This window comes from Centroberyx affinis, unplaced genomic scaffold, assembly GCF_046629955.1.
Source record: "Centroberyx affinis isolate AG114_WGS23_722 - 3 ecotype Tasmania unplaced genomic scaffold, CSIRO-AGI_Caff_v1 ptg008172l_1, whole genome shotgun sequence".
NCBI lineage: Eukaryota > Metazoa > Chordata > Actinopteri > Beryciformes > Berycidae > Centroberyx > Centroberyx affinis.
In genome coordinates, this window is record NW_027284068.1 from 91868 (window position 1) to 110911 (window position 19044).

Sequence of the window (19044 nt, forward strand, 5' to 3'; positions counted from 1 at the left end):
CTACAATAAGTCACTTTCGGTTGGTCAGTCGGAAGGGTCTGTCTGTCGGTCTCAAAAAAATAAAAAAAATAAAATAAAAAACACAGGCTTCGGACTTTCATGCAAATTTCAGGAGTTTGATTCTTGAACTCAGCTAGTTGACATGGTCAATTTAAATGAAAGCATTTTTTCACGAAGATACTTAGAAAAAAGTTATGCTCCACACCAGAATTAATCTTTTAGTTTCAAAAAATTGATTGATGTTGCCCACAGTCAGGAACAAGCCTAAATATATATAAGTATAGACCAACTTGAGGCTACCACTTGCCACAACGGCCTGAATAAGTCTGGTCGCAGTTCATCCCCGATTACTATGTCCTTGTTGACTACTTTCACTTACTAATTTCCTTTTTTCAACCTTACTTCACTGGTTTTTCCCTCACATCTTTCTCCTTCACCCTCATTACTTTATTTATTCTTTGTTCCTGTGTTCATTTGTTGGTTACTTTGTTTATCCCTGAGTGTGTTTGTTTCTTCCTTCCATCCTTCCTTCCTTCCTTTCTTCCTTCCTTAACCATCCTCATACTCTTCCTTAAGCACCCTCCATCACTCTCTTCTTTCCTTCCTTCCTTCCTTCCTTCTGTCCTCCCTTCTTCTAAATCCCTTCCTTATTCCCACCACTTTCTCAGCCCTCCTCTCTCCATACTTCCCCCTTTTCCTCCTGAATTGCTTCCCCCTGATGATCCCCTCTGTACGATCACCTTCGATATTCTCGCTTCCTTCCTCCCTGCCTCCTCTCTCCCCTCTCCCTCCATGTCTCTTAGTTTTGGAACAGCTTTCAGGTCCCATCTAACATCAGGGCCTAATGCATCTGGATGGGAGGTACTTTCTGTGACAAACGACCTCACAAATAACTCTGATAGAGGAAAAAAAACAAAGTCCCAGTCATCTCACTCTGTCTCTGCGTGACTCTCCGCCTGCCTGTGTCTGTCTCCGTCTCTCGGTCTCACTCTCTCTCAGTTCAATTCGATACTCCCTCTTCTCTCAGTCTCTGTGGCTGCCTCTCCCCCTCCCCTCCATCCCTCCATCCCTCCTCTCTCCGGCTTGCCAGGGAGAGAGATATGCGGTCATCAATCTTATCTACCAATCTTAACCATCTCCCAACACTTCATCTTAGAAACCCCTCTCCACTTGATGTCTGACTAAATTAGATTAAATGACTGCTTTGTCAACCTTCCCAAAGGAGAGCGAGAGAAATTCTAGAAAACTAATTTGGGTTCCACTCAGACACTAAAATGGAGGCTGGCATTTAAACACATCCATATTTTATAATTGGTAAAGCAATTCTCCACAACCACTGTGGATCAGATAAAAAAAAAAAATCACTGAATGAATGAATGAAAAAAAAAAATCTTCAATAATCAATCTTCAAATATTTGGAATCCATATTCAGTATTTTTCAAATATTTCATCAAAACAGCCTATTCTTTTTTTTATTAAAACTACAGCCCAGATTTTCTCTGTTGTTTTGGGGGAAGGTCAATGAGCTAATTCAGGTGGAAAGGGACATGACCATGATAATAACCATGTCCTGCCTAGCCTCGTTTGGCCCTGTAGGTGAAATTAGGCTAATGTGACAGGCTAAAGCAATATCTTACTCTGGTATAACATCTGTAGTTTTAAAGGGGGCATTCATTAAGTAATTCATGACTTTCATCGACCTCTATGGCAACCAAGGAAATGCAACAACATTGGCAGATTTCTGGCACAGCTTAAAGTAGCCTGGGCTTGACACAAATAATAAATTCAAGATAGTAAATTAGAGTAAGATCCAACAGAAATTAAAAATAGTGAAGAGGTTATATATCGTGATGCACAATAATACAGCTTTATCATTTGCTTTTTTGGCTTCAGAATTAAATGTGTTGTGACACCAGTCATTTGCTCGCAGCACCGTTCTCCATCTTTGAGTAGCTAAAAATGCGAGGACGAGTTTTTGTTCTAAAACAGAGTACGGGTCGGAAAGTGAGTTTTTGAAAGCCAGAAATCTGTGCAACTGGTATTGTAATCATTATTGTTCAACAACCCTATCAATGTCCTGCAGATATATTATGGTCAATTTTTGCTGTGGAACAGTAAAAGTCTTACTTACTACTTTAACACGCAACTGATTTGTATGTTTTCTGAGCTAGTGTTGATTATGTACCCAGTGAGGCACACAATCAGCCTAAATTGTAAATTATTGTTAAAGAGTACAGACAGCAAATTTCCAACTGTTAATAAGTGTTGATTGGACTCATATAAACACTGGCAGTATAGATTTGAACGTTTTCAGAGTTAAATTAAGACCAACAATTAGACTTCTTGAAAAGTTAAATTGGAGAAAATCTGGTACACCGCTGGTGAATAGGGGCAAGTAATGCCTGTTAAAGCTGTACTACCAGTTAAGCGGATACTGGTGTCAAAGAGAGTATTTTAAAAAGCGAAATATTGCACATACAGTGAAATATGGCTTTAAAGGTCATGGTTTCCTTATGGTGTATAAACAGTATTACTAGAGCTTGGGTCATGTTGCGGTAGCCCTCTTGTCAGCACAGCCTATACTTCACTGTGTCTCCATGATGCACTTACTGTGTTAGGGATACGCACGCACGCACACACACACACACACACACACACACAGATGCACAAGTGCATATAGAATCACACATACCATCCACAGACCCATGCATGCTGAGTTAACACATGCACACACTTATACACAAATACTGACACACACACACACACACACACAAACACACAGTCTTTCACCCCCTCTCTGTCACGCCTCCAACCAAATTAGATTGTGATTGCTCTTTCCGAGGTCACTTTTAATTAAACTGAGATGAGAACATGACACATGGGATTAAGCACCATCCTACCGCTTCAAATTATGAATTCATAACCGCCGCTACAGCCTATTGCTTTCATCCATGACCTCCATATCATTTATGTATAAGAGCAAAAGAAACTCCCATAATTGTCTTCTTCTGCAGAGATAAAGAGCAAGAAGGGAGAGGGTGTGGGGGTGAGGGGGGTGAGATAGAAACACAAGGGTAGAGAAAGAGATACGGGGACCGAGAGAAATAAGAAAATGAGGGGAGAGATTTTCACGAGTGTCATGTTCAAGGCGTCATGAATAAAACATAGGACAAGAGAAGCAGTCGTTATAGATTTCAGTTGATCTGGTTAATTGGGGCAGACACAGAGAAATGACTTGAGTCAGCCCAAAGTCCATGGGCAATTACCAGAGTTTATCAGTTTGGGAACATGATTAATACATGTGTGGCTGTTCGAGACAAAAAAAAGCACAAAGAATCGCCAAAATTATTAGATTTAGAGCTCCATTTAAATAAAGCACAGAGCAGAACTGATGCTATTAATAATCAGACATTATGGGTCAAATATCTGTATGGAAATATGGCTTAATATGATCTTTCAGTTTCATTTAATGAACATCTGCTCTCTCCCAAAGCCAGAGAGGGCAGATTTTGTTCTGCTTCCTAACCTGTGGAATCACACTGATGTACAGCTCCGCAGATGGTGCTTAAGATAAGATAAGATAAGATAAGATAAGATAAGATAAGATACTGTATATTTTTATTGTCCCCATGAGTAAATTTGTTTTGGACTCTGCTTTGTCCCACTCCCATGTAGATTTGCCTTCATGCACCAACCAATGCCTATATTTCCAAATGCAGTTCTCTCTAATTCAATCTCTTTCTATGGTTTCTTTCCTCTTTAGTTTCAGTTTCTATTCAGTTGTCAGACTCCATCTAAGTCTGACAGAAGTCCATCCACATCTGACAAATGCCATCTAAGTTTGACAAAGTACAGCAAAATCTGATACAACTCCATCTAAGTCTAAATCTGACTAAGTACATCAACAAATGACAAAGGCAGCTGAGGATGTCTTAAAATGGCCGCCTTACGGGAGATTCACTCATGTGACACTACATGAAACATCAGAAACTTGGCAAAGGCAGACCCTACCATAATGTTTGGTTAGGTTTCATAAATGCCATCACAGTCAATCAGCATCACAGAGTGGTCACATTGGTGCACATTGGTGTGTGTGCTTCTTGACTTTTGGGAGGCAGGTAAGAAGTTGGTGTGTTGATGTATTCAGCTAGATGTATTTTGGCACTTTGGCACTTTCAATAAGCTAGATGCCTGATAAATGTTCTATTTTAGTCCAATAGTGGATGTGCTATAACCTACATAACTCTTTTCCATCCATGTGTAAAAAGATGTGGGTGCGAAAAACATTCCTGCCTATCAATTAGGCTTGTGATTTTAAATAATCTTACTCCATGAAGCCGTTGACCTGTTAATAAGGCTCTGCTACAATGAATACTTTTCAGTCGATATCATAATCTTATTAAATTCATCAAAAGAAAAAAAAAAGGTGCAGATGTGTAGTGTTGGACAATGTGGACAAAGTACAATAATCATGTCACAGGTATGTAGTCAGCAGGACACTCAAGGACTGTGAGAGAGAGTTGCACTACTGTGATTAGTGTTTCCTCTCTCATTTACTGGGAAATGTACACATTTAGCAGATTTACCTTGGGAAATGTGCGCATTTACCCGTAAATAGTAATGGTCGTAAATGTAAACATTTACTATTTTCACACATTTATAGTAACATATTTATCACTATTACACTGCAATGTATGGCATTTCCAGTGTATGTCTGTGTTTGTGTGGTATGTGCAATGCATGTGTGACCAGAAAAAAAAGTACATTCCCTACCTCAGTGATAAAAGCCTTGGCAGTAGCCGGACTCATGAACAGCACGGCCCTGCGTAGCGTGTCCCTGTAGCGGTGCAGTTCCTCCACGCGCATAGTTCTGAACAGACTGGTGATCATCATGTTGATGTTAGACTCCACCTTCTGAAGGGACACATCCATTCCCTGCTGAGAGGTCCGGTCCAGGAAGTCCTCAATACCACGGATATCTGGAGAAGAAGAGGGTAGAGGTAGAGATGTTACTGTAGATTTCACCTTCTAGAGGAGCATATGCATTTCCCTCAGAGTCTGATGCAGAAAAATACCAGACACCATAGATGACAGATAGAAAGATAGATGCACACACACACGCACACACACACACACACACACACACACAGTACAGTACAGTCTGCGGTGAAAAAACTGATTTGTACTGACTGCCACTAAAGCTGAGACAGAGATGGGTTAGAAAGCCTACATGACCTTTGTCCCTTCTTCATGGAGTGGGCTTAAGGAAATGGTATAACTTCTTGATACTTTCATGTTAACTACAGTGTTACTGACAGGTTACTGACCTGGTTAAATACAGTTTACATAAATCTTTTTTAACAAATTATGAAAAACATGGGTTATCCCTTTGTTCTCCACTCATAGATTCGCATCCAAACCACATTTTAAGAGCCAGTTAAGCAAATCTAAGCATCATTTAGCATTTTTGCTAGCCTGTCAAGATGTAAGAAAGAAAGAAAGAAATGCAGATATGGAGACCATCACTTTGATGTGAAGGTTTTCTAGAAGAACAAAACTCTACCTATTCTTCTATTCAATCTAATTTTATTGTATCTTTCTTTCAGTTATTATGAGCTTAGGCTTTTGCTGTCGGCACAGTCCATCTGTCAGCACTGTAGACCTTTTTTGGTTTCTATTAACTTGAATGTACAAAGCATTCTGTGCACGCGCCCACACACACACACACAGACACACACACACACACATAAACACACAGACACGCACAGATGCAAAAACAACAACATAAGGTAAAGCATAAGCTTCCCACACGTGGCGGTGACTCTATGATAGTAGGAGGCAAATCTGCCAGCGTGGTTTTGGTCGATCAATTTCTTCAAGCACTTTCCTCACTTTGGAAGATTTTCACTTCATAATTTGGATGCATCTGTAGGTGACTCCATGCCAACAAATAACCCCTGTGTATTTGCGTCTCCATAGTGGCTACTTTACAAAACACAATTTGCTGTCTGGCAATGCATTTGATTATAATCCCCACCAGAATTTAATAGAATATGACTAGAAAGGAAGAGCAATGCATTAGGGATGTTCTCAGATTTTAATATCATATTCGACAAAGCACAAATAATGCATTTTATATAAATATTTGTTCCTTCTGAATTTTTTCGGTGTTATTCGCTTTACTAGAGTGGAGAAAACATATTTAACTGATAATAACAGTTTTTTCTCACTTGAACTCAGATGGGAAGAGGTTTTGTTTATTTCTCAGTTGCTCATTTCACAAACAGAATTGGTTTGAGTGAATACAAGCTGTCCTACTAAACCTGTAATAACCTAATAAGCGAAAAATAGTGTCATGAGTGTATGAGCGTGTATAGTGTCAAAACAATTCAATTTCCCCTAAAAAAAAAATGGCCCACTTTTGCTGAACCCACCCTGCATTCCTACTGGGACGCTCATAGTACAAATGACACTGTTGGGAGTTTTGGATTACAGCACCCAACCACTGTAATTATCTCTATTAACACATATTTTTGTGTGATAATAAAATCAAGATGCCAGTGTCAGTATTTTCACTGTCTGGACTCTTCTGTTCTTAATGAGCTACACTGCAGGTCAAAGTAATCCTAATTAAGGCACTTTGGTTGAGACTACTGCTAATGATGTCTGAGAGTGTGTGAGGTGTCTGTGAGGTGTGTGTGTGTGTGTGTGTGTGTGTGTGTGTGTGTGACTATGTAAAGAAACTACCTAATGATGTATTTGATGTGGACAATAGATGACATTGCCATCATTGCCAGTGTCATGGCTAGGCAATTAACTGGATTGATTAGACTTGTTAAGCGCTGGAGGGCTGGGGCGACGGTGTGATGGTGTCAAAACTAAATTTCAGGGGTATAACAACATGTAAAGAGGAAAGAAACCACGGAAAAAGATTGATTTAGAGAGAAATACATTTGGAAATATGGGCTTTGCCTGGCGCATGAAGGCAAATCCACATGGGAACGGACAAAATCATGTGTATACAGACACACATACACACACACACACACACACACACACACACACAGATACACAATTACAATTACACAGTTAATGACGCCACTAAATGAAACAATACCACACAGGCTATGAGTTCAAAAGGTCAACAGAGTTCAGCTTGAGACAATTTAGACAAAGCAAGTTTGTGTCTCTGTGTCACAGATACCACATTGATGGTTTTTCCGACAGTGAGGAAATTAATGAGGAAAGGAAAATATAAATAAGGAAATGATCTCAGGGTCTCTACAACAACAATATGAAACAAGAGTATGACAACGACACAATAACAGCTTGTGGTTGTGGTTGGTTTCTTTCTCTTCTCACGGTGTCCCTCTCAAATTTTTAAACTTCTCTTTTCCTCACACACAAACAGTTACATACCAGCAAACAGACATACACACATACATACACACACAGATGCCCAGAAGTCCAGAGGACAACAGCTGGGCAGCACCCCAATCTGCTGTCTGGGAGTTTTAAATAGAAACAGAGCTGTGTGTGTGTGTGTGTGTGTGTGTGTGTGTGTACAAAGTAGAATGTGTCTGCTAACTAAATATGTTCACTTTCTCATTATGGCCCTATAAAGCCAAGTTACTTGTCTACAAAGTTCATCTGTTAATGGTAACTTTATCGTTAAAACTGTATGGTGCAGGGCTGCGATAAATGTGTCTTTATATTTGTATGTGTGCGTGTGTGTGTGTGTGTGTGTGTGTGTGTGTCTGTGAGGATGAGAGGGGTAAATGAGCAAACAGAGACCTCAAGATGGTGTCTTTAATGACCAAACAAGGGTGCTCCGATCTGTCCAGGAACACAAAGTTGGCAAGCTAGCTGAGTCTAATTACATCGACATTATCATTGGCAACGCAATCATCATCACCATTGGAGTAACTCCCAACAGGCCACACACACCTGCTGTAAAACACAAATGCACCCATACACACAAAAGACACAAACATCGATTCCCGGATATGAACATTTTATGCTCATATGCACACACATGGATTCAGACACTTACATTCATATGCAAACAGACAGAGATACACAAATATAAACTAAGATATTTTGTACCCAAAGTGTCTACATCAATACCTAAGCTAAATTCTTGTCCTCATTTAGCAAAAGGCTCTGAGGTCATTCAAAAAAATAATGTTTTAACTGCAAGAAACAATACAATAGTCTAGATCTGTGTGATTCAGTTTGTATTGACTCTCTCTTTCATCACAATAAAGCTGATATCACATTCACTATCCTATCCTCATCAATTAATACCAGAGCAACCACACATACATACATACACACGTGCATGATTGCAAGTAAACGCACGCACACACACACACACGCCATATAGTTCTACCAGTCTAAGCAGATTTAAGCTTAGTTCTTCATTGATTATTGATCCATATTAATCAAAGTGAAGCCCCTACCATTTATAATCAACGGTGCCAAGCTATATAAACATTTTACACCGGTTGATTTATGCCCTCTGCAGTAAGAAACCTTTGTAAATCAACTGAATCAAAAAGCTTTTGTCAACAGAGCAAGCGGAGGTTAAATAATGCAGATAATCCAAAGAGCATATGACTCGCTTGCTTATTCCTGTGTGCGTTACGCTTGTTCTTGTTTCTGTTTCACATTATAAATTAATTCTTGCCTGCCCAATTTCCTGGCAACAAGTCTTCCTACCAATCTGTCTGTCTATCTGTAGCCTCTCGTTGTGTCTTGTTTGTACTTTGTGTCTTGTCTACCTGTATCTGCTGTCTGTACTATAGGTGTCTTTGTCTCCTTGTACCTGTCTGTCTGCCTGTCAGTCATGCTCTCTGTCTGTCTGCTTGCCTGCTGACTGACTGAGGGGTAGGTCTGGTTTTATTTGCCATCATCAATCCTTTCTCCACCCTGGCTTATCGTCCCAGTTGTGTATCAAATGCATTTGTCATGTTCCACAACACCTACTCTGCACACAGCTTAAAAAACAACCCCCTCCGCCTGTCTCACTCCATATAGCTCACTCAAACCCATACACTAAACACTTGATACATGTATAACTAAATAGCTTGCGTAAATTTTGAGATAAACATTGGAAATGTTCAAAGAAACCTAAGAAATATTTTATTAAAATAAATCAGCTTGTCTGAACATTGCAACATGCATTGCAAATATGGGATTAAAGGGTGAAGACAGAAAATAAACAAAGATATTGAAATTGTAAGGCCTAAAAAAATGTATAGTTGGACAAAATTTTAGTCCAAATCTGATGAAAAATGTCTGTCGCAAAGTTACCATATTCATATTATTCATGAAAAATATACATTCAAGAAATTACACTAGCTCAAACTAATATTAATATAAATATTACTAATAATCAACACTAAGAGTCAGTGGATCCTTAGCAATGAAGACGGACATGTAAACAAGATATGGAGATATTTGGTGATGCTAGACATCCATAATGTGGTACAGAGCAATTTTTGTGGCCATCATTTGTAGAAGAAACATTATCTCGTTGACTTTCAAATAGGAACATCCAGTTTTACAGATGAATCATCAAAAACATCCTCATTCCCTCCATCAAAGTCCGGCTGAGTTCCTGCCTCCTGTTGTTCAAAAGGACAAGGCTCCAGTGTGTAGTCTAGTCCCCACTGCTGAACAGATCATTGACTCTCAGCTGCTTCATGACACCATAGCGAACAAAGAGACGGGTAAAATAGCCACAGACCTTGCCCACCCAGGCAACCATCTGTTTGAGAAATATTCCTCTGGGAAACAGTACCGGTCCATTAAGACCATGATCGCTTGTCACCTCAACAGCTTTTTTCCCACAAGCGCTGTCACCCTACTAAACCAGCCCCTCCAAACACACACTGTACATCCCCGTGATCCCAGGACTCTTTATCTCCAACTAACAGAGACGACTGTAAACCTGATCTCTGGTATGCATACACAATCTATATACATGCTATTTCTTATTACTCAAGCAGTATTTGCACCATTTTAAATACTTTTAGAATGTCTGTACTACTATGCCACTTCACAGCCTCAGGAATTTAGTCTGCATTTTATAATGCTGGTAACTTATTTCATACTATATTTTTCTATTCTATTCTGCATTTTTATAAGTTTGCCTCTCCAAAGTTGTATCTTTGTTTTTATGTCCTTTTTGTTTAAATATGTTTGTTTTTAACTTGCTTTTATTGTTTTTGGTAACCTTTTCTGCTTTGTGAAGCACTTTGTAACAGTGTGTTTTAAAAAAAAAAAGTGCCATATAAATAAAGCTTTACTTACTTACTTAATTACTTAATATTCAATATGAGAACCCCATGGGTTCACTGGACTAATGGACTACTGGCCTTCTGCAGCTTCAACCATACTGTGTGACACAATATTGAATATAATGTCTGTTTCTGCAACATTCCTCTTCTTCTATTACCTTTGCCTTTCACAATAAAGAACTTGACAGAGATTTCAATGATCTCACAGCTTGTAAAACAGAGCTCCAGCCATGTCTCCAGTGGCGATGGGTTTCTCCAACATTTGTGTAGAACATAGAGGTAGCATGTACATCGATTGCCTTCTTAGAAGTGCCTCCTGCCTGCATTCACACTGTACCACAGCAGCCAGTGTGACGTATTCCTTCTCATGTTTCTCCTCCTCAAGTGGAATTGAAAAGGGATTTTGCAAAGAAAATTCAATCAACTGGACCGGTTGCCGTAACTCCTTGTAAAACAAAAGCAAAACCTTTACAATGGGTTATGTTTGTATGGTAAAGTTCTCTGCGTGTCCCTTCCACGCATTTGTCAGGCTCCATTCTTTCCCCACCATCCCATCCATCCTCCAAGCCCCTGGCTCAAAGTAAAAGCTAGAGCTAATGTAGTGTAGCAGCCAATAGCACACAGGGATTTCACCTGCATGTTCCCCCAGCTCAGTGGTACTCTGTGTTCAAAAACCTCCTCTTGTTTCTCCCCTGCCTGCCTTCCCCTCATCCCTCTCTCTTCCCTTGGCTTTTCTTTCTGAAACCTCCCTCGGTCTCCCCTGCTTGCTTCCTGTTCTCTCCCTGTCCCCCCCCGCTTGTCTTTCAGATCCTCCCTGTTCCCTATTCTCCATCCCCCTGCTCGACTAGCAAAACCTCCTCTGCTTCGTACTACAGCAAAAATTCCCCAATCGGGGGATTCTACATTGATGCTCTGCTTCTAAATTTACATTCACAGGCCTTTCTCCTTCCCCTGGTTTCTGCCCTTTTGCAGCCTCCCTGCCCTTGCCCAAGGCGTTTAACTTTAATGCAAAACATGAGAAGACGCTGCAATACAGCAAAACCTATTATAAATGAAACGGATTAAAGAATTTATAGACCCTTAAATACTGTTATTATTAATAAAATATTTTCCACGCAAATGTATTCATTAATTGTTTGATAAAGAAGACCATTTTGTATGACAAATTGCCTTTCATGCTACGGCCACCCGATTCTGCTCTGCCATTACCTTTACATCCGTACATCTCAGCTTTGCCTTTCCACTATGCCTTTACCTCTGGCTATCTCCATCTCTGCCCCAGGCATCTCAGTGTTAGATGCCTCAAAGGCACTGGTTCTTAAAACATGGGTTGAGACTCAAAGTGGAATGCAGGCCTGTTTCTGTTGAGCCTGGGTCCCAGAGACTAAATTTCTCAATCGCCGTCTTGGCTGAAAACGTTAAAGAAGCCCAGCCCAGGGGAGCTGAACCTGAACTTGAGAAGTTTACCTCCATATAGAAAAAAATGCTTTAGGCCCTAAGTACCTGCCAGTCTGCCTGACTGCCTATTGCTCTCTAAATCTTCTATTCCTTTAGATCTATGTCCCCATCTCACTCTATTCTTGTGCTTTCATTTCCCTCCCTCCCTCCCTGTCTCTCACCTTCTCCCTCAAAGCCCCAGGCATCTCATTGCCAGTGTCCCCCCGGAGAGCTTAACCAACACTTAGATCTCATCTCTGTATAAAAGGCTTGGAGCCTTTTAGGTCTGCGTCACCTTCCCTATCTCCCTAAATCTTCTCTGGCTTTCAATCCCCCTCCACACCCTCGTCTCTGCCTTTCACAGACCTTATGTCTCCAAATTTCTCTCTCCGCCTGCCTGCTCTCTCTCTCTCTGCCCTTTAGGTACCACAGTCTTGTCTCCCCTCATCTCACTTTCTCACTGACTCCATCCTTCCTGCCTTCCTTCCCTTATTGTTTTTATAACCTCTGGGTACCCCCCTGATCTCTCTTGTCTCCTGTCTAAATTGCATGTACTACTTGGTGATCAGCAGCCTGTTTCGAACTGCTGAATTTAAAGTGGCAGGCACATTCTTCTCCGATATTGGTGCACTGAAAATGCGAGGATGCTACACCGTTTTCCAGTTTCGATTCAGTGGGCTTCTGCAAAACACTAATTAGAAACTTATACAAATAAAAAAAAAATACCCATAATGCTATGTGACAAGACATTATGGTTAAATTAGCTAGTCAATGAAAACAATAACATGAGCATACAGTTTGCCCTGGGGTTTAGTATGGGTTGAACATGGTATGTTGAAATTGCCTTGTAGCATGCTGATATAAGTCACATGCTGCAAAATACAATGTACATTGCGGAGAGTTTACTGTGTGCTGTGATTGTTTCTGTACTGAAGAAAAGTCAAACATAGCATCCCTTCCTCCCACCTCCTTCCCTCATTCCTTCCCTGTCTGTGTTTCACTGCCCTCCCTCTGCCCCTGGCAGCTCACTTTGAGCTCCACCAAGGAGCCAAAACCTAAACTTGGGAGGTTCACTTGTCTGGCCCTCTGGACAGGCTTTCAGCTTTTTTAGGCTTCGGCTTATAAGCGTCTTCCTACCTGCCTGCCTCTTGCCCTACCTCCGTATCCTGTATGCTGTTAGATGTGCCTCCCTATCTCCCTCCTTGCTTTGCTATAGTTTGCCTCTTTCACCCTCTCTCTCTGTCATCTTTCTCACTCACCCTTTCACTGCCAAAGCCATTTCATCCCCAGCGCCCCCCAAGGATCCAAGCCGCTACCTTGGGGTCACACCTCTCTGTAAAAGGTTTTCTAGCCTTTTGAGTTGTTTTTGGCTAAGTGTTCATCTGTTTGCCTGACTGCCTCTTACTCTGCCTGGCAAAATCTGCTATGCCTTCAGATCTATGTCCCTATCGCACTCTCTGCTTTACTTTTTTGTTTCTCCCTACATCATCACAATCTCTTTCATCTCTTTCTCTCTATTTCTTTCTCTCCCTCTGACTGATTTTCCTACCTAGGAGACAAAGTAACACGTGACCTCCCTGTAAAAGGCTTGTAGCTTTTGGGTGTTTGGCTCATGAGTGCACCTGCTTGCCTCCACGCCTCTGAAGATCAACTTCCCCACCTCCCTCTCTACTTTGATTTTTTTGTTTTTTTTGTTCTTTCACTCTCTCTCTCCCCTTCCATCACCTATCTCCTCCTGCTCTAGGCTGCTCCTTTCCCCTTCAGGGGCCACACCTCTTCTCCGGGTTTCATTTCCACTTAAAAAAGGTTTTACAGCTTTTTAAGAGGTTTTAGCCACAAGTGTCCATGCAAAGTTACCTTTCAAAAACCTTCTGTGTCCTTGGAACTCCTGACTACAGCTGTCAGTTTCTATTTGTCTGTTTATTTTTTATCAATGCCTTTCTCCCTCTCTATCTCAACCACTCATTGTCTTCTTCCCTTTCTTTCTACTTCTGTTCCCTTGTTCAGTCTCTCTCCTTAATAAATTAAACCCCCCCTCCATATTTCGCCCCATCCCTCTCACAGCTTCCTACCTTGCAATTCAAAAGTTCAAACATGGCAACTCATTGCTTCCACCTAAGGCCTAAGAAACTATTACTAACTATTACTAAGGCTTTGGTTCATTAGCCCTGCTTGCTTTTCCTTCCCCTCCTTATACCATAAGAAGCAGAAGCACTTATAGACTTCAGTGTAAATATCATTTCAGGAACAAAAATAATCAAAATTGATGTTTTTTAGCCACTGTAGATTTTGGGTTTGTCAAACATATAATAGCGGATGAGTGGCCTGCATATTGCATACATACCAAAGCAAGAAAAGAATTTTGTCAACCTCTATCATCACAAAATGATTTCTCTGCTGTAATTTTAGTTCAAACATTTAAACATTTATTATGAACAGAACAACATGAGTCTTGCACAGTTTCACAGTTTTACTTGGTTACAATTGATATAATTGTTCTGGTCACAATTTTGAATTTGTCCTCCAAATGACATCATCAAAGGCCACTGTATCTTTTATTGTTAATTAAAGCTCAATGGAATTATGCAGAAAAAAAAGTAGTATGACCTAAAATGTGATTTTTGGAAAATACTGTTACTGCAATTTAATTAGGTTGTTTTGCTGGAGTGAACAGTACGTTGTATAGAAACTCAAATCAAAAAAAGGAATAGGGATTTTATGAACTAATGACTGTAGAAAATGTATTTCTGGGAGAATCACTTACTGGGAAGGTTGTTTCGAAAAATCCAGATGTGTTATGGATAAAATCAATTTATGTAGCCCTGTTTTCCCTTCCTCTTGCCTCCCCTTCTATTCCTAATTCAAGGTGCCAGTGCCCCTCTGATTTACACCCCACACATACTGTATACCCAGAGGGATTGCAGCTATACCTTACACATGTGACAATACTTCAGTGGGGATTGACCCTATGTCATACCCCTGATGTATATCTATCAGAGGGGATCATTGCTATGCCCTTATCCCATTTGAACTGATACAGTGTCATTATGCATCGTCTCTATAGCGCTCCCTACACCCTGCATGGCTACGTTTACATGCTAAGCCTGCTCAGAGAACATCGACACCTGTTGGCACAAGTGTGTTTTGAATCAATGAAATTTCCCTATTTGTTAGATAAGTGTATATTCACATAGATTATCAAATGGTAGGGCAAAACAATAACAAATAAGTAAGCGAATAAGCAGATTTTACCATGAATACATCTCAAGCTCACACTTGCCTGCCATATTCACTCATTCCTTCATTCATTCGATGTCAAGCGATTTTGAAAAAAAAAAGAATATCTCATAAGTATCCTCCCCCAAGCTCCTGTTGTATCCTCCTGTTCTCTCCCTCTGTTTAAAGTGTTTCCATATAAAGCCCACAGAAGGATCAAATGCACGCTGGGATTTTACCTACACTGCGTATTCAGTGGTACCTTGACGTTTCAAATTTTTTGATTTTTCTTCATAATGTGGGAGAGATGTCTGTGTCTCTCTGCTTGAAGGTTATGTGGTCCATCAAAGACGAAAATCATAGATTTTACAGTACACGCTTCTCCCATTAACAACAGCCCTTCAACAGACTATGATTACATCCTCTTATTTGTCCTGCAAACTGTTGCCTCTTCTCTGTATTCAGCATCCAACCTTACTTTCTTTCTTTCTTTCTTTCTTTTCCATCTGTTACTTATTTCTCTGCCGACCCTTATTATTTCTGCCTTGCCCTGAGTCAAAGCTTTTCTGTCTTAACTCCATTGATAAGCCAAAATCACACTGGGATTTTATATCTTACATCTTCCTTTCAACTTATCCCCTAACTCCACCCCGTCTCCAAAACCTTCCTTTGTTTTTCTCTTTATCTCCTACTATCCCTGTTTTTCTTCCCGTCTCACCTGCTCTCTGTGTGTGAGACTATTCAGGCAACCAAACACAAACTATATTGGAAGTTTACCTGTCCTTCAGTCAAGTCATCCTCAGCTAAAGTCACTCTCCACCTCATCACCAAACACAATGCAGTACACACTCTTCCTCTTTGTATGACCCAACAAGACCAGATTTGGATACTTGTTACCTCCGCCAAGAAGGTTATGTTTTCGGTGCCGTTTGTTTGTTTGTCTGTCTGTTTGTTTGACTGTTAGCAGGATTACGGAAAAACTACTGGCCCGATTTCCATTAAACTTCGGGGAAGGGTGTAGCATGGGCCAAGGAAGAACCCATTAAATTTTGGAGCGGATCCGGATCCGACTCACGAACAAGCAATAATAGCACGAACCTTGGCGGAGGTCTGCGCTCTCTGAGTGCCCTTCTAGTTTAGTGTGTGAAGCGCATAAAAAAGGAAAAAAGTCTTCTGTCTTTCTCATCGGGATGGTTTTTGAAGAGATTAAATCTTATTTTAAGATTATTTGGGTTGTTTCATTAAGATTTAAGATTATTTTCACATTGTTTCTGATTCATCAGGCAATATGAAGTAGAAGATAACAGGAAAGATAGACATGGGAAAAGACAATGGACTCTATTTACTGTAAATTCACCACATTACAACAGCAAGAGTCTATTATAACTGGTCTTCTCTCGAGGCGGGAACCAATATGGATTTACCATATTGATTACATTTTTTATTTGTGAATTTATGATAAAATATTGATGTTTTGCGAAACAGAATATTGATTCATATGCAGGTATTCTGCATCTGTACTGGCTGCAAATAAGTAACGGTCAGCAAACAATGTTTTTCTTCAGCTAATATACATCACTCTGCATGTGGAACCTAAATGTAAATAGTGTAACCTTGAACTCTGTGATAATGTTTTTACTCATTTTTTCCACTTTCAGTGCTTTTATTCTTCTTTCCTAATGGAACACTAACAACCAAATGAGCATCACTTACTTTCAAATCAGCTCTTTCATTCTGATATAACATGTTTCTATGGTACCTCTTGACATTGGCTAAAAGCAAAAAAACAAAAAAAAACAAAAAAAAACAATCATTTTAATGTCAATGATGTTACTACCGCTAAGTGGTACTTCCCACATTCTCTCAACCACTATGGAGCTAGTGTTGCTGTAGTTCGGTTTGGATTGTAGCTAAGGTCACTCAGCAAATAATACCAACTTTCACTCACATTTCCTAAAAAAAAATATCATGTTGTAAAATATGAGCGTATAACAGCGTGAGGAGAGAGTAAAAAGGGCTGAAAGAGAGAGACAGAACGAGAGGGAGAGAGAAAAAGTGAGAGAGAAAGAGAGAGGAGGGGAGGTGGAGGGAGAGGGAGAGAGATCAAGAGAGAGAGGGAGAGAGATATAATAGAGAGAAAACATGAGTTCTCAGTGTCCGGAACGCACCAGTAGAGCTGAAAATTGGGATCGGGACAGTTGCAACGTGGCTTCATTTGAAAGGACACACTCGATTGTCTGTTCTCTAAAGAACTCTCCTTGTACAGAGGCGAGGCCCTTTGGGAACACTGCTAACATCTTAAAAGGCCATCTCTCTCTCTCTCCGTCTCTCTCTCTCTGTCTCTCTCCCTCTCTCTCTCTCTCACTTCCTCTCTCTCCCTGTCTCTCCCTCCCCTCTCTCCTTGAACAGGGTGAGGCCATTAGGGAACAATGGTGACATCTTTAAAAAGCCTTCTGTGGCTGAGAGAACAGCTCTGCTAAAACCCAGAGGATCCATGTGCTGAATCAGTGGTCACAGAGCACAGAGGGGACTAAGGGGATTTGAGTGGAGGACAGACCTGTGTGTGTGTGGGTGTGTGTGTGTGCCTGTGTGTGTGTGTGTGCATGCATGTGTGTGTGTGTGAGTGTGCGTGTGTGTAACACTGGTTAACAGCAGAAAGGCCAGGCTGTAGTCAATTGACGGCTGCTTTGAATTTAAAAATGTAAATATCTCTCACATTCAAAATGTCCCTCCCTGACTTTTCTTAGATCCACCTTTTTTTTTTTACAAACCAGTGTTTGATTTTAAAAATCCTGTAAGGAATCATAGTTATAACTAGATTTACTGCCTTCAACTGACATTGGCTTTCTCTTACACCCAATCCATTGGTCTTTTTTATGCTAAGATTTTGAGCAGCAATACCACAATCACACAAAATGTATTTGTGTTGCTGGAAAATATGTGTTATATGCAAGGATCCAATAGGATGAAATAGGATGAAAGGATGAGGATTATTGCTCATTTTCTTGACAAAAATCATTAATACTATCCTGGTGATGATATAGCTGTGGAAATTACTAAGCTAGTAAAATTGATTCTGCATATTTGCCGCTATCCAGTATAGATCATGGCTGCTTGGTAGTAATGACTATAGTTAGAAGATACATTTTTCATGGCATATTCAATACGCTGATAAAATATTTTAATACCTTGCAAGATTAAGATCAAACCTGCGCATGTGACATCGCAACAGAGTTCATCTACATAAAAATGATGCAGTGGATCCATCGGAGATCGATGCATACAACACATTAATTGAGTTCACTGACTAAAATGAGTGAAATGAAGCTCCATTATGGCTCTAAAGGAGCCAGAGCCGAAATGGTGGAGCAGGAGTATGGCAGAAAAAAATAAGGAGGAGGCATTATAGTCGCAGCCAGTCAATGTTGGGGTGTGTAATACAAACCAGACTTATACAGACTCTTGACAATAAGATAACATAAACTGACTGAGCATGTGCTTTATGTGTGTTTTATGTGTCCATCTGTGACTGGCCATGATAAAATTGTCTCCTCCTCATTGTTCCTCCTACGTGAAAGGGGAGGGACGGCTATTTAATAAGACATGATACATACTAAAGGGAGGTGGGTGGCTGGGGGGGTAACACACACACAGAAACACACCTATGCATGTACATATACACCTGTACACATGAAGGTTTGCACACACAGAAACAGCCAAGCAAGAGTGCTGCAGAGGGACGCTGGGAGACTGGAGAGAAAGAGTGGCGCTTTATAAATGGGAAAAAGGGAAAAAGGGACACAGGACGCTACTAGTCTAGCGTTAGAGTTAATGGACTAGAAAGAGAGAGGGCGAAGAGAGAGAGAGAGAGAGAGAGAGAGAGAGAGAGAGAGAGAGAGAGAGAGCAGAGGGAAGGGGGGTAGAGTGAGAGAGCATACATACAGGCAGACAGATGGACAGATGTGTCCGGAGCACACAGATCAATTTGTGGACCGCATCTGCTCACCCTCCCTCCCTCTCTCTTTCTCTCTCTCTCTCCCTTCATACACCATCATTTTATGACTGATGTCTGCAGAACATTACGCTA

At 40.6% G+C, this 19044-nt stretch overlaps 1 protein-coding gene across 1 annotated transcript in view; it reads right to left on the reverse strand.

Moving 5' to 3' along the window:
* LOC139640020 (glutamate receptor ionotropic, delta-2-like) overlaps nt 1–19044 on the reverse strand; it is a gene marked incomplete at its 3' end in the record, with an annotated part of 349988 nt that overhangs the window by 90816 nt on the left and 240128 nt on the right. Inside the window, exon 3 of the mRNA XM_071514179.1 lies at nt 4774–4979. Coding sequence (XP_071370280.1) covers nt 4774–4979 — 206 coding nt within the window. The remainder of the gene's footprint in view (nt 1–4773; nt 4980–19044) is intronic.